The 18,260-nt window shown below is 52.4% G+C and overlaps 2 protein-coding genes across 2 annotated transcripts in view; one reads left to right on the forward strand and one right to left on the reverse strand.

The window, feature by feature from the left end:
• LMF1 (lipase maturation factor 1) overlaps positions 1–4,136 on the reverse strand; it is a 139,023-nt gene extending 134,887 nt beyond the window's left edge. Inside the window, 1 exon segment of the mRNA XM_030958167.1 lies at positions 3,941–4,136. Coding sequence (XP_030814027.1) covers positions 3,941–4,136 — 196 coding nt within the window.
• Positions 4,137–10,205: 6,069 nt separating this feature from the next.
• On the forward strand, positions 10,206–13,942 carry SOX8 (SRY-box transcription factor 8). The gene is given in 4 exon segments (XM_030958491.1): positions 10,206–10,873; positions 12,059–12,297; positions 13,006–13,295; positions 13,298–13,942. Coding segments are annotated over 4 exon segments (1,413 nt in total). The 5' UTR covers positions 10,206–10,430; the 3' UTR covers positions 13,739–13,942.
• Positions 13,943–18,260: the final 4,318 nt, after the last annotated feature.

Consider the following 18,260-nt stretch of genomic DNA (forward strand, 5'->3'; position numbering starts at 1 on the left):
AAGACTTTGGGGTGGTTGCTCAAGGGGAGGGTTTGAAGTTCTTATCTCCCTGCTGCCTCCTTGTTTGAGAAGCTGTGGAAATAGGAAAAGCTTCCCTTTGGGTCTCAGGCTGCCCAAAACCACCCCAGCCCACAGCTGGAGGATGCCCTGGGGAGATCCCTCTGCTCCAGAGGGGCTTTGGGCAAGGAGAAGACAGGGAGAGAGATTCTCTTCTCCACCTTTGTTATTTTTTTATTCCCATTCCAGGGGGATGCAGCAGCTCAGAGGACCCAGAGCTGGTGCTGCACAGCCCTGCCAAGGAGCACTGAGCTGGAATAAAACCTCCCAGGGCAGCAAAAGTGCCTGAAGATGTTCTCTAACCCTGAGCAGGCAGGCTGAAAGCTACTGGGAGCCTCTGAATAAAGCTGAGGGAAGGGAAAGCAGGGGAGATGGCAGAGAAAGAGAGGAGGAAGGACACCGGGGAGAGCCAGGAGCCTACAGGAAGCCAAACCCCCCGAGAGGGCTTTGGATTTCAGATTTAGGAAGAAGGAGCCTGGACCTCCCGTAGCTCTGGCGCTGGGGAAAGAAAATACTATTAAACAATACATAAGGAGAAGGAAGATAAACTGGATTTAAATAATAGCTTTTATTTCAAAGCTCTCCACAGAGCCTGGCTGAGATTGGGGAGGGTGGTATCTAATTACTGAAATTTCTACAGCTGGAATCTGGTGATGGTAATCACCCAAAAAGAGCACTTAAAAATGATTTAGAACGAGGGTGAAGGGAGCAAATAATGCACATTTGTTGTCGAGAGCTTTGGGACCAGCTATTTACCTGTAAGAGCACTTCCAACAAGACCTCAAAGTATTTCTGGATTGCCAAAACACCCACCCGTGTCACAGGGGACACACTCGGGGCAGGAGCAGGATGGAAAAGCTGCAAATCTCCCAGTGACATTTGGCCAAACCTCTGCCCTTTCCAGGTGAGACCCCAGCTGCAGAGCTGCCTCCAGCTCCAGGGTCCCAGCACAGGGAGGACCCTGGAGAGAGCACAGAGGAGGCTCCAGGATGAGCAGAGGATGGAGCAGCTCTGCTGGGAGAGCTGGGGTTGTTCACCTGGAGAGGAGAAGCTCTAGGGTGACCTCATTGTGGCCTTGCAGGACCTGAAGGAGCCACCAGGGAACAGAGAGAGACCATTTCCAAGGGATAGAGGGACGGGACAATGCTGTAAGGACCAAACCTCACGGAGCTCTTTCAGCTGGATCCACTTTCCCTGCCCTCCCACCCCTGCCAGCAGCAGGTGGGGTTGGTCTCTGACCTCTCCAAACTCTCAGATCTTCTCCCACCTCCCATCCCCAACCTGCCTCTCACACAGCAGCTGCTTTGCCAGGGACTTCCCAGGCTCAGGCTGCTTCTGGAAAACCCCTTCAAAAGACACAAAAAAGGAAGGGGAGAGTAAAAGCAAAGGGGGAGGGCACACAGAAGGACACTCCACACCTGCCTTGCTCTGTCTGTCCTCCTTCCACACAGGAGGATCCTCAGGGAGAACACCTCCCATACCACAGCAGGCAATGAACACCCCCTTGGGAATGGGGTGGGGGCAGGAAGGAGGTGACAAGCCCTGTGAGCACACTTTGGGGTCACTGCACACCCCAAATCGTGTTTCTCTCCTCCCCACGCTCAAGGTCCTTCACTCTCCCACCCAGGAGCAGAACAATCCCTGAGCTCCCAGAGCTGAGCCCTGATCACATTCCCCAACACCTTTACACAAATCCCCCCACGCAAAGGAAAGGAAAGGGTTACACATGAAAGGGTGAAATGAAAGAAGGGGGGAAACCATCCCACGGCTGAGGAATGTCAAACTGTCACAACGGCATCAACCGTCTCCTCAGCGAGTCTGAGCCTCGGCGCGCGCGGAATCGCCGCGTCTGGGAGAAAAATCAGCTGTCACACTAAATGCTTCCATCTCCAGAAAAAAACCTGCAAGAGCAGCTTGGCACAGAGGCACGGAATTGTTTCTCTGCTGTTTTTAAAGCCAGGCACTCCAAAGAGATCAAAGGGCAAACCCTCCTTCCCACTGGAGCATCCAGGGGGAATCTGCCCGCTCGCAACCTCTCCAGCTCACACACAACAAGCACTTTCCACCCCACAAATTTTTGTGGGGCACCTCTCCTGCACTGCCAGCCTCAGCACTGCTGCCTGTAGGAATGTGACCCGTCTCAAACCAGGCCCAGCTTCCTGGCTTTGATTCATTTGGCTCACCCCAAACCAGCAGCAGAACTCCCCAGGGCCTCAGCACAGCCAAGCACAAGTTGCACAACAAGCAGGTGAACTTTTCCTCTCCTCCACCTCTTCCCTTAACAAGGGACACAAACATTCTCTCCTGCCCTGCTCCTTCCAGCTTCAGTACCCCAAACTCTCCCTCTGCCACCCCACTCTCCAAAAGGTTTCCTCACTCCACACTACAGAGGTATTTTGGGGTTCTCCCCCAACTTTCAGCCACTCCCACCCCTTTCTCCTGCTTGAAAAACCACCCCAAAAATTATCCCCCTTTTTTTTTAGCAGCCCACATTTACTCACCAACCTGCAAGCTCAGCTTCACCCTCTAGCTCAGCCCCTCTCAGCCTCTCCTGCAGCCCATCAGTTTCAATCGCTTCCACCTGTAACTCACCTGAACCCAATCAGATCCTTGTTCCCCACCTCGTCGTCCCAGGTGTCCCACTCACCACAAGGTCCCACGCCTTTGATTTCCACCAATTCCCACCCCTCCAGCCAGCCCCTGCTCCCTTCCCGCCCCCCACACCCCTTTGGTCCCAGGTGTGGCACATTTATCACCCCAAATCCACCCAGGGCAGCAGCAGCAGCCTCCACCGAAAGCACAGCACAGAGCACTAATCAGTTTTTCATAAGGAAACTGCAAACTGAGCCACGGGAAACTCAGCAGCCTGGATTTACACACGGGGGAATATCAGAATCGCTTTCATTTTGACTGAAAGAGTCATAACCTCGCATTTCACCGAGAGCTGAAACCAAACTAGAACCAGAGCACGTGTCAAAGCCATACGAAACTACAACTTCTGCATGGTTTTGATGCAAAATAATCTAAGCAGGCTGGCAGGCTACAAATTCTAACGATTCTGTGGACAAATCTGGGGCAAGTTTAGAATTTGTACCGTAGTGTGTTACTTGTCAGTTTCGGTTTCACTCTAAATATTTTTAAGCGGAGCACCAGTGGGCTCCGAGCACAGCTCTCAGTGCCAAAGCGAGAGGCAGAGGAGCACGGCAGAGGCTGGAAACTGCTTTCACTGTGGAATATTTTAAGGTCACGTTGACTCTAGGTCCTGGCTGTTGGTGGTGTTGACACCCAGGGATGGCATCTGCCCCTGCAGTCCTGATGGTATAAGACAAAGAGTTCCTCTTTTGCACTGTGAGCTCATATCTTCAAGCGAAAGGATGAACAGCTCCAAGCAGCTCTGCTGAGAGGTACGAGCCTCGTGGTGTGAGCAAAGTTCTCCTTCCAGCTCCACCAGCTTCCAGCATCACAAACCCCAGCCAGCCATCCCCAATCCACCAGGAAAGTGGGACTGGGAAAGAAGAGAATCATGTAATGTGCAAAACTGGAGAGGACCCACAATGATCATAAAATCATAGAATACTCCCACGTGGGAGGGTGCTGCAGGAATCGTCGGGTCCAGCCGCTGTTCCTGTACGGGACATCCCAAAGGATGCCACCACGTGCTTGGGAGCGGTGTCCAAGGGCTCCTCTGGCAGCTTTGGGAATGTGCTCATTCCCTGGGGAGCCTGCTCAGTGCGCCACCACCCTCGGGGGATGCGAAAACGGGAAAAACCTCACCCTGCTCTCCCCCAGCCCTCCCTGGCACAGCTCCAGCCGTTCCCTGGGCGCCGTCCCCGGGCACCACTCGGGGACAGCGCGGGGGGATCAGCGCCCGCCCGGCACTCACAGTACAGGAAGGCAATGGAGCGCAGCAGCACGATGCGGGTCAGCCAGAAGGTGCCCGGGGAGAGCGGCGGGGCCGCGGCAGCGAGCCCGGCCTCGGGGGGCTCGGGGGATGCAGCGGGGGCCGCTCCGGGAGCTCCATCGGGGGCTCCGGCCCGGCCCGGGCGGCGCTGGCGCAGCCCCGCGCTGGGAGCCGCCATGTCCGGGCACAGCGAGCATGTGCGGCCCGGCGGGGCGGGCCGTGAGGGGACACGGCGGGGACGGGAGAAAAGTAGGGGAAAAGCGGCAGAAATGGGGAAAACCGGGCAGAAATGGGGAAAAACGGGCAGAAGCGGGGAGAACGCGCTGCAAAGCGGCGCCGCCGTGTCGGGCGCGGCGAGCGTGTGCGGGCCGGCGGAGCGGGACGTGAGGGGACACGGCGGGGACGCGGAGAAAACGGGGAGAAATGAGGCGAAACGGGGCAAAAAGGGCAGAAATTGGGAGAAATGGGGCAAAAAGGGCAGAAATGGGGAGAAACTGACAGACTGCTCTTCAAAGCGGAGCCGCCGTGTCGGGTATAGCGAGAGTGTGCGGCCCGACCGAGCGGGACGTGAGGGGACACGGTGGAGACGGGGTAAAATAGGGGGAAACGGGGAGAATTCTCTGCTAACCGGCGAGAAAATGCCAAGTTTTATTTAAAAAATTAAAAAATAAAATAAAGTAAGCGGTCAGCGCGTCTGCGGAGGTGTGAGAGGGCTGGAGCGTTTCTGTGATGAGGCTGCGGGAGCTGGGGCAGGCTGGAGGAGGGAAGGTGAGAGGGGATCACATCTATTAAAATATTTCCAAGGGGTTTTGGGGGATGATGCCGGGCTCTGTTCGGTGGTGCTCAGTGACAGGATGAGCAGTGATATCCTAAACTAAATCAGAATCCAAATTGCAGAATATTCTGGTTTGGAAGGGACTGTGATGATGGAATCCCTTCAGTGAATGGCTCACATTGAATCTACAACCTTGGAGTTGTCAGCACCATGCTCAGGACAGATTAACACAACAAATTCCACCTCAATTTACAGAAAAACTGGTTTGCATGGAGGTCACAGGGCTGTGGAAGAGGGAGGGTGTGGATCTCCCTCTCTGGAGACATCCCAAACCCAGCTGGACACGTTCCTGTGTCACCTGCTCCAGGTGACCCTGCCTGGACTGGGGAATTTAAGTTCATTTCAAGTTCAATTCCTCAGGTTTTTCTCATGGTTTAGGTTGGGAGGGACCTTAAAGCTCATCCAGTTCCAATTTTAGGCACATTCCACTATCCCAGGGTGCTCCAAGCCCCATCCAAGCTGGCCTTGGACACTTCCAGGGATCCAGGCGCAGCCACAGCTTCTCTGGGAATTCCATCCCAACCCCTTCCCACCCTCACAGGGAAGGATTTCCTCCTAAAATCCCATCTAAATTCACTACTTAAGATACCACCATGATTTTTACTTTAAATAATTTACAGACATCAAACACTTGGCTGCATGGAGTTCATAAATAGCATTTTCGAACATAAACATACATTGAGTATCCCGTTAGTAAACACCTCGGTGCTGGTCGCTGAGAAAGCATCTGCTATCAGGTGTAACATTATTCAACACTTCCCAGCCTCTAAACGAGTCCCTTCTAAATGCCCCTTTTGTTTTCCCAGTTTCCCATCACTGCTGCTCGCATTGTTCTCCTTAGGAAAAAAAAAAATAGAAAAAAATGCCACATAATGGTGCATTGTATAGGGAAGGAAAAATCAGCTGTTTGTTAAAGGCCACTGGAATACTGCAGTTCTGGATCGGCCACCACGAGGTTTGGAGAGGAACATTTAAATAGATGGGAGCTAATGGTTTCCTTTGTGGGGTCTTTTATAGCAAATTCTACATGAAACGGGGGTGTCTGTAAAACAAACTGGATAACTGAGGAAATTACTGCAGGAAAGTGGAGGGTTTAGGCCAAAGTTTAGCAAAAAGGGAAGAGTAATTGGGGCTGGGAGGGGAATGCTGAGCTGGGTCGGTTTTCATTGCCGAGGGTCACTCTGAGATGTGCCACATCGTGGACCAGGAGCACCTTCCAACAGGACAAGCTGTAAAGTTTAAGCCTAAACCAGCAGAAATGTGTGAAACTAAACAGGACTCAATTCACATAACAGGCAGTGGAAGCCTTTCCTGGCTTTCCTGGAAGATGATTCAGGCTAGAAAGAAAAACATGTGATAAACCAGTTGATTAGGACACCAAATGACGTCTTTTCTGTCCCAAATGTGACTCGAGGATCTTTGTGTGTCCCTCCCAACTCAGATACTCTGCGATTGCACGAATCCCTTTGTGGGGACCATCACCTGTGCTGGCTTTTCTGCTCACTTCTCCATTTCTTCTTTTATTTTTATCAGGCGACTTGAGGAAAGAAAACAGTGCAAAAATAACTCAGACAAGATATTTCAGAGCGAGCTTTGGAGCCTTTCAAGCCTCCAGGGGAAGGCGATTCATGAATGCCAGGCGGGCAGGGGCATCATTGATGCTCATCTCCATTCACCAAGCCATCCCCCAACGCCACGTCCCCTATTTTGCTGTGTTCCAAACCAGCTGCAGGAGTGCCAGGGGAACAAGCCTTTACTGTCACAGCAGCCAGCAGCTGTCCCCAGCAGCACCCCAACCCCGCTGGCTGGGCCTGGCACCCGAAATCGCTCTGTGTTCATTCAGCTCTGGCCTTTCTCCCCTCTGGCTGCCAGGATTTGGGTTGAAAGGGAGCAGAGAAAGCTGAAATCAGGAGCTTGGGAGGCAGCATGAGCACGGGGGGCTGCTCTGAAGGGAACAGACGTGCAGCTGTGGATAATGCAGGCACGCACCGAGCACTCAGCTGCGCTTGCTGAAGGGGACGTGGGCACCTCACAGGGAATCTGGGAGCTTCCTTCTGCTAAGCCATTTCTTTCCAGCAGTATTAATTCTTCCCTTTAAAATCCCCAATTTTCCCTGTGGAAATCTAACATTTAACTCCAGGATTAAAGCTGGAAAGGATTTTTAGAGGAAGAATCACCCTTTTTTTCTCGTGTGTTTGTGCAGGTTAATGAGGAGGGGCTGGTTCAGAAGAGGGATCCTTAAGTGGTACCATAGGACAAGCAATGAATAATCACAATAATCAAAATTAATCACAGTAATCCCCATTAATTTGAAAAGATGCCACCCAGGCTGTGCTATGCAGGAGGAAAGAAGAGATCCTTTGCCAACACCTAGCATTTAATGTGTAATTCATATATGGGTGCATTTTGATCCTGCATCCCAGAGCACATCCACAGACTCCAGAGATTCCACGTGCTCTCATCCTCTAAAAATGCCTTCCCTGGCTGCCATTGGAAAGGAAATTTTTCCTTCCTGGCACGAGCAGGGCTCTGCCTGCTCTGGAGCCAATGCACACACGCTCTTATTCCTGCAGAAGGAAGGGGTATGGAACAGAGGAACTGGGATGGGAGGTGGAGCAGCCTCCATCCCACAGGGGTGCTGAGGATTCCCAAGTGGGAGTGTGATGGAGCCAGGCACACAGACCTTGGATTTACTGCCTGATTCCCAGAAACACTGCCTGAGCTGGCCAGGAACTTTCTCGGAGGCCACATCAGAAAATGAAGCAATATTCCAAATATCAACCTCTGCTGTGCCCACTCTGTCAGGAAGAGCTGGATCTGTTCCCCCAAATCCTCTCTAAACTGGATGCACTCTTAAAGGCTCCACTGGGCCACAGGAACCTGGGTTGTTCCCTCCCAGATCTGCACCCTTTTCCTGGGAATGCTGATGTCAGGGCCTGCAGTGTCAGGCCTGTGGGATCCTGCCCTGCAGCTCCAGCCCGTGCCCATCCCTGGGCAAACATCCCCATCCTTTGTCATACAAAAATCCGGCCACGAGACCCTGCGGGACAAACGGCCCCACTTGAACCCACTTGTTCCCTGAGCATTATCTCATTCCATTTCATGGCTGAGTGAACTTCTCAGGAAACCAGAGCTCCTGAGCACCTCCAGGTGCTCCAGCTCCCTCCTTTCCCCCTGTTCAGGCTGTGTGAGGCCAGGGAATTGTGCTCCATCCCCCAGGAGTGACACGGGAACGCAAAATGGTTGGTGCAGGATCAGGGACGTGCAGCAGGACACGTTCCTGCCCCGCTCCCAGGCACGGCCTCATCCCCGAGCCCATCTCTGGAATAAGAGGAAACAACCACCCAAAGTCACCTTCCTCCTTCTACCTGTGCTGCACAAAGAGGAATTCAAGCCTGTGGGCTGGGAAGTGCAACTCCCTGCCTCAGGCAGGGCTGGGGAGCCCTGGAAGGCAGCAGCGAGCAGGGAAGAAAACCAAAGTCTGTAATTCCTCCTGTCCTTGGGGGCTTCTTTTGCAGGAATCTTTGGAGCTGAAGACAGGGAGCAGAAAAAAGGGGTTCTTGTTCCCATTCCTACCTCCAAAACTCCGAGCATCCCACAAATCCCTTCCCAGCCTCAGTCACGCACTGAGGTTGGGATCTTCCGAGGAAAGTGCTCCGCAGGAGGGGCTGGATTGGGAAAAAATGGACTAAAAATAGTGATTATTGCTTGGACTCAGCCCTGGATAAAACAGATGAAACACTGGAATTCTGTGAGTCAAGGTAAATTGCCTAATGAGATAGGAATTACAGGAATATGCATTAATTATGGGTCACAGGAGAGGGAAAAAAAGATTTCCCCAAGTGTCCAACAGCATTGCAAAGTCACCAATCCACAGCCCAGGGAAACATAAACCCATCCCCAATCTCATTAAATTTTAGAAGAAAATTTCAATTATTCAATTAGCAAGTCCAACTTATGTAGTTTGCCTTGAGACTTAAAATAATTTTTCTTTTAAAGACGCTTTGAAAGTTGTATTTCAAATATGTCAGGTGGTAACTCTGCAAACGGAAAGCTGAAAACTGGAAAAATTACAGTTTGAAGGGTTTTTTAAAAAAATAAAATAAAATCCTGCTTTGCCGTTTAAGAGAACAAATTAATTTTCACATAGAAGACAGATGGATGTTCGGGCACATTTAAACACATTTAAATTCAAAGCAAACAGTTTATTTATTACACATCACAGTAATTAAACAAAAACCACCATGTTCCTGGTACTTTTTAAACGTTGGAATGCCTGAAGCCCAATTTCTTATTTATTCCCCTGTCAATCTATCGTGACCCTCTATTTTTCCTGGGGGAAGCAGCAGATGAAACTTGAATTTGGGGAGTTGCTTTTATTTCTCCCCCCAACCAGTCACAATTAGAAGGCTGAATTCCGCGGATAATTAAAATCAAATGCTCCAAAGAAATGCTGGAAGAGCAGGGCTAGCTCGGAAAGGGACAACTTAAACAGACGGGTGAGATTTTGGGGGTCACCCTCCCTTTTTCCCCCATCCGAAAGCTCACCCCGAGGTGCCGCATCCTCCTCCGGCCGGGACCTCCCGGGCGCTTCCCGGTGCTCGGGATGGAGCTGGCTGCGGGAAGGCTGCGGGAAAAGAGGAGGGAGAGTCGGGGAAGGGACACGGAGGGTCTCGTGTCGCTTTTTTTTCCAGCGATTCCCCGATTTCCTCCGTTACTCGCCCGTTGGAGAGCGCGGGGCCGGAGCGGCGCGCTCGGGGCTGCGGGAGCGCACGGCCCGGGGGCACCGGGGGTGGGCTGCGGGGACGCACAGGGAGCTCTGCCCGCCCGGCCACGCACCGACCGTCCCGAAAACCCCTGGAAAAGGGGATTTGAAATAAAATAAAATAAAATAAAATAAAACCGGCGGTCCTACAGCACCGCTCCGCCACCCCCGTTCCGCGGCGCTGGGAAAAGGACGCGGCCGCTCCATCCCGCACCCGCTGCCCGGTACCCCGCTAGAAAACCGGGACCCCGGCTGCACACCGGAGCGTGAAACACATCCCCACCGTCCGGGGGTCCCCGCCAGTACCGCGCGGCGGTGAAGCGCCCGGACGATTTGCAGCGGAAAAAGCACAGAGGAGCAGAAAGAGGCAGCCGGAGCAGGGAGCCGGAACAGCGGCGGGTGGCATCCACCGGGCCCGGGCGGCAGCGGCACCCTCAGCGGGACCCCGGGCTGGCGGCGGCTCCTGCCGGCGGAGCGGGAGCTCTGAGGCGGCGGGCGGGCGGCTCCGGCCCGCCGCGCGGAGCCACGCCCCTTCTGCAAATCACCGCGCCCTCTCCGCCAATGGCGAGCGGCGGCGGAGGCGGGGCCGCTCGCCCTGCCCTTAAAGTAACTTGTTGCCAGGGGCCCCGCTTCGCACTGGACGTGGAGCGCGGCGCGGGCAGCGCGGGGACCCGGCGGCAGCGGCGGCAGGACCGGCTGCGGAGCGGGGGGGTAGCGCGCATTTTGAGCTGAGTTTTGAGGGTTTCGTGTCTTTTTTTCCTCCTAGAACTTATTGTTTTTACTCGTTTTCCCGCGGCGCCCCGTGGAGGGTGCGCGGCGCCCCCACCCCGGGCGGGCACAGCGCGCGGCCGGCCCGGCTCTGCCGCCCGCCGATGCTCAACATGACCGAGGAGCACGACAAAGCGCTGGAGGCTCCGTGCAGCCCCGCGGGCACCACCAGCTCCATGTCCCACGTGGACTCGGACTCGGACTCGCCGCTCTCCCCCGCCGGCTCCGAGGGGCTGGGCTGCGCCCCCGCGCCCGCCCCGCGCCCGCCGGGCGCCGCCGCGCTGGGGGCCAAGGTGGACGCGGCCGAGGTGGACGAGCGCTTCCCCGCCTGCATCCGCGACGCCGTCTCGCAGGTGCTCAAGGGCTACGACTGGAGCCTGGTGCCCATGCCCGTCCGCGGCAACGGATCGCTCAAAGCCAAGCCGCACGTCAAGCGGCCCATGAACGCCTTCATGGTGTGGGCGCAGGCCGCCCGCAGGAAGCTGGCGGACCAGTACCCGCATCTGCACAACGCCGAGCTCAGCAAGACCCTGGGCAAGCTCTGGCGGTGAGTCCCGACCCGACCCGACCCCCGCGCCGCGTCCTCCGCGGGGCTGCGCGGCCGGACCCCCCTCCCAGCGCTTCTCTGAGGCTTCTGCCCGCTTTGCTTTTGTTAGTCTGGGGTTCTCGGAGCGATCCGAACGGAGGTACCATCCCTCCCCGAGCATCCCGGCGCGCCGCGAAGGACACAGCGGTCCCTGCTCCGAAAAATCCCCCGAGCAGGGGCTTGGGCACCCTCGCTCCTGCCGCGGGTGGATTTTCCCTGCTCCGTAAAATCCCCCGAGCAGGGGCTTGGGCACCCTCGCTCCTGCCGCGGGTGGATTTTCCCTGCTCCGTCTGGGAGATGCGCAAGCCCTTCCCTTGCCCGCGGCTTCTCCATCCCCACGCGATGAGGCTTCTTTAATGACTTGTTTTATGGTTTCTTCCTAATTTTTTTTTTCCTTTTGGCTCGCTTGATGCTTTACAAGCTATAAACGCAGCTAAACTCGTTTTTTAGCAGTTATTTTAACGAGCTTCCTAATTTCCCTGCTTATCTGCTCAGTGCTGCCCGGGGATGCAAACTTTTATTTGCTGAGCAGCATCCGAGCCCGCTTTGCTTTCCAAGGCTCTTCCCCGAGCCACGTTTCCCCGTGTGGTTTATCCCGTGGTGTCTGCCTGTACCTAATTCCCATCTTTTCCTGCCCGCTCGGGCCAGCGATGCTCCCGCTTTGGTTTGAGCCTCTCCAAGAGTTTGCAAAGAGAGGTGTGGGCAGGGGGCAGAGAGTTTGGAAAGCAATAATCCCATCCCTGGTGCCTTGGTGGTTTCTTTGTAAGCACCAAACAAAGCTGGAAATGTTTGTGGCGGTGAGGGGGTGGCATTTGCAGGGTAAACATGGGAATTATGTTTTGTGATTGTGTTAGAAGTGTGGAAGGGGGATTTTGTTTTGCCCTGTTACCCCTGTCTATAGTGGTCGGGTTTTTCATGCTGCTGTAGTTGGTATTTTAATCCGGTTTTTTTCCGTGGATTTTAACTCCTTTTTACCACGGCAAATTAATTTCATAGTTAACTTGCCGAGTGCTCGCATCCATGCATGGGAAGTGGAGATGTGTGAGTCTAAAAACAAGAAGAAAACTATTAAGGAAAAGATCCTAATTTTGGTTTTTTTTTTTTTCCTCTCTTCCTCACTAAAACAACCAACCTCCCAAAAACCAGCTTATTGAGCGAGAACGAGAAACGTCCCTTTGTGGAGGAAGCTGAGCGGCTCAGGGTGCAGCACAAAAAGGATCACCCGGATTACAAATACCAGCCCCGGAGGAGGAAAAGCGTCAAAGCCGGGCAGAGCGACTCGGACTCGGGGGCTGAGCTCAGCCACCACGCCGGCACTCAGCTCTACAAGGCCGACACGGGGCTGGGGGGCATGGCCGACTCCCACCACCACGGCGAGCACGCAGGTAAGGGGCGGCATTCCCGCTGATCCCTGTGCCCTGGGGGGTGGGATGAGATTCCGCAGCTTCCCGCCGTGCAGGAGTTGTTGTCCCAAGAGCTGTGCTTGGGAACATGGCCGTGGTTTTCCTTAGTGAGTGCTCTTAGAGCTGGCTGTGCCATAGGGAATGCCAAAGCACCGGGATCCCGATGTCCCTGGATGGGGAGAATGAATTATTCTGGGCTAATTATTTGTATGGTGGGCTAATAGGGGTGCTTGGGAAGCAGGGTCCTAGGGCAGAGCTTCCCAGCACTGGGAATTGGCGTGCTGACAGATTTTGGAAGCACTGGGAATGTCCTGAAGCCTCAGACCCTGCTGGGATCATGGCCCTGGGTCCCTCTGCCTTGGGACCCACAGGGAGAGGATGAGCTCCATCACGGGCTTCACTCTGTGAGTGCACCCCTGGGGGGAGTTGGTGCTGCCAGGGTGTCCTGCTGTGTCCCAGAGTGATCCTGATGGGCACAGCGTGCTCCCAGCTCCATCCCGTGTCTCATGTGGGAGGCTCATCCTGGGGCAGACATGGTCACAGGGGTGGACATTCCTTGTCCAACACGGTGCTGCAGATTTAATTCCCCAAAGAGAGCAATAACGGACAGGTGAAACCCATTTATTGAACGGTGAAGGAGTTGGGTGTTCTGTGGTCACTGCTAAAACCTCGCTGTCCCTCCATCCCCAGGCCAGCCCCACGGACCCCCCACACCTCCCACCACCCCCAAAACCGACCTGCACCACGGCAGCAAGCAGGAGCTGAAGCACGAGGGCCGGCGCCTGGTGGAGAGCGGCCGCCAGAACATCGACTTCAGCAACGTGGACATCTCGGAGCTCAGCAGCGAGGTCATCAACAACATGGAGACCTTCGACGTGCACGAGTTCGACCAGTACCTGCCCCTGAACGGCCACGCGGCGCTGCCGGCCGAGCACGGCGCCGGCGCCGCCTCCTCGTATGGCGCCTCGTACGCGCACTCGGCGCGGCCGCGCAGGTGTGGACTCACAAGAGCCCGGCCGCGGCCTCGCCCGCAGCCCCCGAGCCGGGCCAGCAGCAGCGGCCTCACATCAAGACGGAGCAGCTGAGCCCCAGCCACTACAGCGAGCAGCAGCCGCACGGCTCCCCGGCGCACTCCGACTCCTACGGCTCCTACGGCGGCCAGGCCTGTGCCACCTCGGCCGCCCCGGCCGCCAGCGCCGCCGCCTCCTTCTCCAGCTCTCAGTGCGACTACACGGACCTGCAGAGCTCCAACTACTACAACCCCTACCCCGGCTACGCCTCCAGCCTCTACCAGTACCCCTATTTCCACTCCTCGCGCCGCCCCTACGCCACCCCCATCCTCAACGGGCTGTCCATCCCGCCGGCGCACAGCCCCACCGCCAACTGGGAGCAGCCCGTCTACACCACGCTGACCAGGCCTTAAAGGATTCCCCGAGCCTCCCGAGGCTCCCCTGGAATTATGCACTAATGAAGGAATGAGGAGGAAGAGCGTGGAGTGTTCCAAAGTGCCTCCTGAGCCGCTGGGAACTTTTCTGCTGGTCGCCACCTTGCTTCGAAACTGCCCCCCCCGAAAGGACAGAGCTCTATTTTTGTTTTCTTTTCTCTTTGATTCGTAGGATTTAAGAAATTCAAAAAACTAAAAAAAACCCAACCAAACAAAGGACAGAAAATTAAAAAAAAAAAAATCAAGAGGTAAAAAAAAAAACAAAAAGGAAAAGGACCGGCGATGCCTTTTGAGTAAATGAAGGACAAAATGTGGGACTGAGCCGAACTCGCTCGGCCTGGAAGTTTGGCCAAGTGCAAAACGTGGAGAGAGAGAGGGGGAGACAAAACAACAACAAAAAAGCTGTTTGAGACTTTCAGGGTCTATTGCAATGTGAGGAACGGACCAACCTTGAGGGCAGGAACTCACTGGGACCAACAGGGATGAGCCCCAAAATCCCAGAAAAATCCCGTGGGAAGAGTCTGATGGGACCAACCAACTCAGTGTCTGAAGTGTTTGTTGATTTTTATTATTTTTTTTTTAGTCAGGAGTTCTTCTAAGCAAGGTTTGGCTGTAATTAACATTTTGTTTTGGTTTTTTCGTTTTTGGAAGCTTCAAATGTTTTTGGTTGTTTTGTTTTGTTTTTTTAATCTGTTAAATATGTATTTATGTTCTGTATTATTTTGTCTCTTAATTAATGAAGTCATTTTGTGCAAAACGAAAAAAAAGTAGAATTTTTAAAAGATTTTAAAGATGGGGGAGGGAGCCTAAAAAAATAGTGGAGATGATACAATAAACTGGTGTTATGAGTCTATAGATTTTCCTTGGTTTTTGGGTTTTTTTCATTTTGGAACCGCTGCAGGAGCTGTGCTGGAGAGAGGGACTGAAGGAATCCGCCTGGAAACTCCAATGGGAATGTCAAATAACGAGGGGGGGAATTACTAATTCAACTGGGAGGCTCAAATGCTGCCTGAAAAGGGCAGGTGATTTTCTGGCCACCTGTTTTGGGCTGTTAAAATCGGATTTCAGGAGTCTTCGGAGGCTTTCAGAACCAGGACTACTTTAAAGGAGCTGTAATTCCATGGGAAACCAGCGACTTCTGCTTTAATTTTGGCTTCTAGGGACCAGATATCATCCATCAAGCTGTGAAACTAAAATCTCCTCCACTAAAAAAATGAGTTTAGGGTACTTAGTTTTTAGACTAATATTTCATTGATATATTTCTACTTCTTCCATTGTATGCTGAGCATATAAATAACCATCTATTTTATGGGAACTCGTGCCTTTAAAAGCCTTTGTAAATCTAAACCCACCTTTCAGAGGTTATTCATCTTTTTACCTTTTCTACGTTTCCTACTCTTTTTTCTAAAAAATATTTTTTTGCATATTTCCTTTCGTGGCGGGGAGGGAGGGACACGCTGGGCTGGGGGAAAAGACAAAAAAAGCTCATTTTTATGCAATCTATTTTTCTGTATAAAGTTTGAAAGACTTTTGGTTGTTACTGATCTGTTCTCTTCACTCGCTTCTGACTAAGCAATGCTAACTTTTGTACAGATCCATTTGATAAAATTAAAAAGTGCTTTTTATCAAGGACGTGTTCTGTTTTCTTTCTGCTTGAGCCTATTTTTCTGTGCTGGAAAAAAAAAACTGGGAAAACAGCTTGGAAGGCGATGGAATCTTCAGAATAAAATATTTTCATCAAGGATTTATTTCCCTTTTAGTCTGGATTTTTTTTTCCCCTCGCTCCTTTTCCCTGTGCTTTGTGTCTTACTCTGAGTTTTTTTTGAAATACAGATAAATTAATTTGATTTTTCCTTTAAGAAGGGCATTTCCATGCCCATAATCCTGAGGATTTCAGACGGCTCACACGAGGCCGGGTTTGCAAGGTTTTAGCCCCAGCTGATTTTCCTTCTGTAGGGAATTTACAGGAAGAAATTCCCTTTTCTGCTTGGTGAGCCCTGGTAAAGAAATCCCTCTGAGTTAGGAGAGCAACCAAATTATATGTTGCACGTCAGGCTTGGTGTATTTCTTTTTTCAACACGGTCATTAACATTGTTACATCTGTAACTTTTATTTTGCTTTCTTACAGCAAACATTCCCTCCCTGTCCTGCTTTTGTCCGCTCCGGGAGCAAAGGGGATCCCAACCTGGGAGGAAAAAAAAATTTGGGATTGGGGAATTCCAGCCCTCCCTGCTTGAGAGAAAAAGCTGGAAGACGAAAGGGGAATAAATGTGATGACAATTAATGAAGCTGCAGCCCATTAAGGAGGGCTGGGGAGCAGAATCCCGGGCGGAATTTGGTGTTTGCAGCCTCTGCCAAGAGGGGCTGGAAGGCGACACCATTTTCTCCGTGCTCCTTTCCAGAGCTCCTGGCAGGGGGATTTCATCCCAGCCGGAGCCAAAGTGCAGCGTAATTCCCTTCCCTCCCTTCTCCTCCTCCTCCCGTGACTCTGCAGATTTCCCTGATTTTCATCCTGATTTCTGCCTGGGAAATGGAGGAGTTTTGGCTCTGCCCTCCAGGCTGGGGTTGGCCTCCAAACCAGCGCGCTGTGAGGGGGGAAAAGGAAATAAAAGGTGAGATGGGAATGGTTTTGGGGGTGATCTTTGCTTTCTGCTGGATGCTTGGTGGTACAGCTTGGAGTGGCTTCACTGGTGGCTGATAAAACAAAATTAAAATACCTGTGTGTGATAAAATGGCGAATCGCCCAAAATAACGACATTAAAAATTGAAAATCACCCCAAAATATCAAAGATTGCACTGAAGCATGCCTGGTTCCTGGGAGAGCACGGGGAGGGGGCTCTGTGCATCCAGGATGGATCCCTGTCTCACTTCTCCCAGGGCCACATCCTTGTCCCAGCCAGGAGCTGCAGGATGAGTGTGGAGCTCTCATCCCAAGGATTGCACATTCCCACCCGGCAGGTTTTAAATCCACTTGCTGCGCCCACATTTGGTTTTACTTCCCCGTAAGCTTTGCAAAAATGAATTGAACTTTTACTGGTATTTACGGAAATAAGGTAATTACATTGTATATTTTAATATAGATCTGTGTTGTATTTTACCGTGGAATTGGGGCTGGGAGGGATCCACAAGGATCATGCAAATCCAATCCTGATTTTAGATATCATAATTCTGTATTTTAGGTCCATTCCATAGGTTCAAGGGGTGACGGGAGCTTTGGAATCATCAAATCCTGGAATGGTTTGGGTTGGAAAGGACCTAAAAGCTCATCCTGGTCCCATCTTGGGCAGGGACAACTTCCACCGTCCCAGGATGCTCCTTCCAACCCTGGCCTTGGGCTGAGGTGCTGGAGAGCTCCTGGGAGCGATTCCAGGGAACAGCTCCTGGGGTTTTGTGGGGCTGGGGGTAAAAAACTCAGGGATGTTGCAGAATGGGTGTTCAGGAAGGTGCCAGGCAGGTAAAATGCAGCATCCTGGATCATCCAGGGCTAAAACTCAGGGTTTAGGGGGAGCTGGACATCCCCAAGATCTCCCAGATTTCATTCCCTACTCCTCAACTTGCACTTCCTCTCAATTTCCCACTTGACAGGAAAACACAGATGAGTTTTTACCCCAAAAAAAGAGCATTTTGATCAGAAATTGCTGCTGCATTTCCACGTTTTGTCCTCCTCTTCCCTTTGCTGCTGCAGGCTGAGGGAGGAGAAGGATTTTCCAGGAGTTTTCCAGGCTGAATGGCAGCATTGTGTGTGTCCCTGCTCGGGGCTGGTGGCTCTGCAGAGTCAATGAGATCAGGTGAAACCAGGGCTGCCTTTTGACCCCTGGCTGCCGACAAAAAAGGCTTCTCAAGATAATTGCAGGAATCCACGGGTGAGAAAAGTCCCTCCATTTTATTTCTGGAGCAGGGAATAAAGAGTGTTGCTGTTTAGCTCAGACAGTGCTAGTTAGCAAGAAAGAGGAAATTAATTTTATAGACCATATCCACATTCCTTCTGCAGGCTGGAAAAAAAAAAGTCCCTTCCCATCCTCCTTGTTTTAATTTTTTCTGCAATGACATCAGCTCGTGTTAAACTTTTTTTTTTTTTTTGGTAGGTTTACAAAGAAATGATTAAAAGGCGTTTTTATGGCAGCCTTGAGCTTTAATAAACTTCCACACAGGGATGTCCCTGCCTGTGCATCGACCTCTTCCCTCTGCCACCTTTATATTCCCAGGGCTGGATCTTCTCTGTGCCTGGGATTTGGGGAAAACAACAACAAAAAAAAGAAATAGAAAATAAAAAAGCCTGGAGATGTGATGTCATTTGGGATACAGGAAAAGCCTTTTCCAGCTGATCCTGGGAGGGCAGAACTTCACTGCCAAAGAGATTTGGGAGCAAGAGAGGCACATCCGAGACCATGGGAGGCTTTTGTGGCCATGAGAGGGTTTTGGTGGCGGGAAATTTTTGGTGGCCATGGGAAGGTTTTGGTGGCCATGGGAAGGTTTTGGTTGCCGTGAGAAGGTTTTGGTG

Source organism: Camarhynchus parvulus, chromosome 14 (genome assembly GCF_901933205.1).
Source record: "Camarhynchus parvulus chromosome 14, STF_HiC, whole genome shotgun sequence".
Lineage (NCBI taxonomy): Eukaryota > Metazoa > Chordata > Aves > Passeriformes > Thraupidae > Camarhynchus > Camarhynchus parvulus.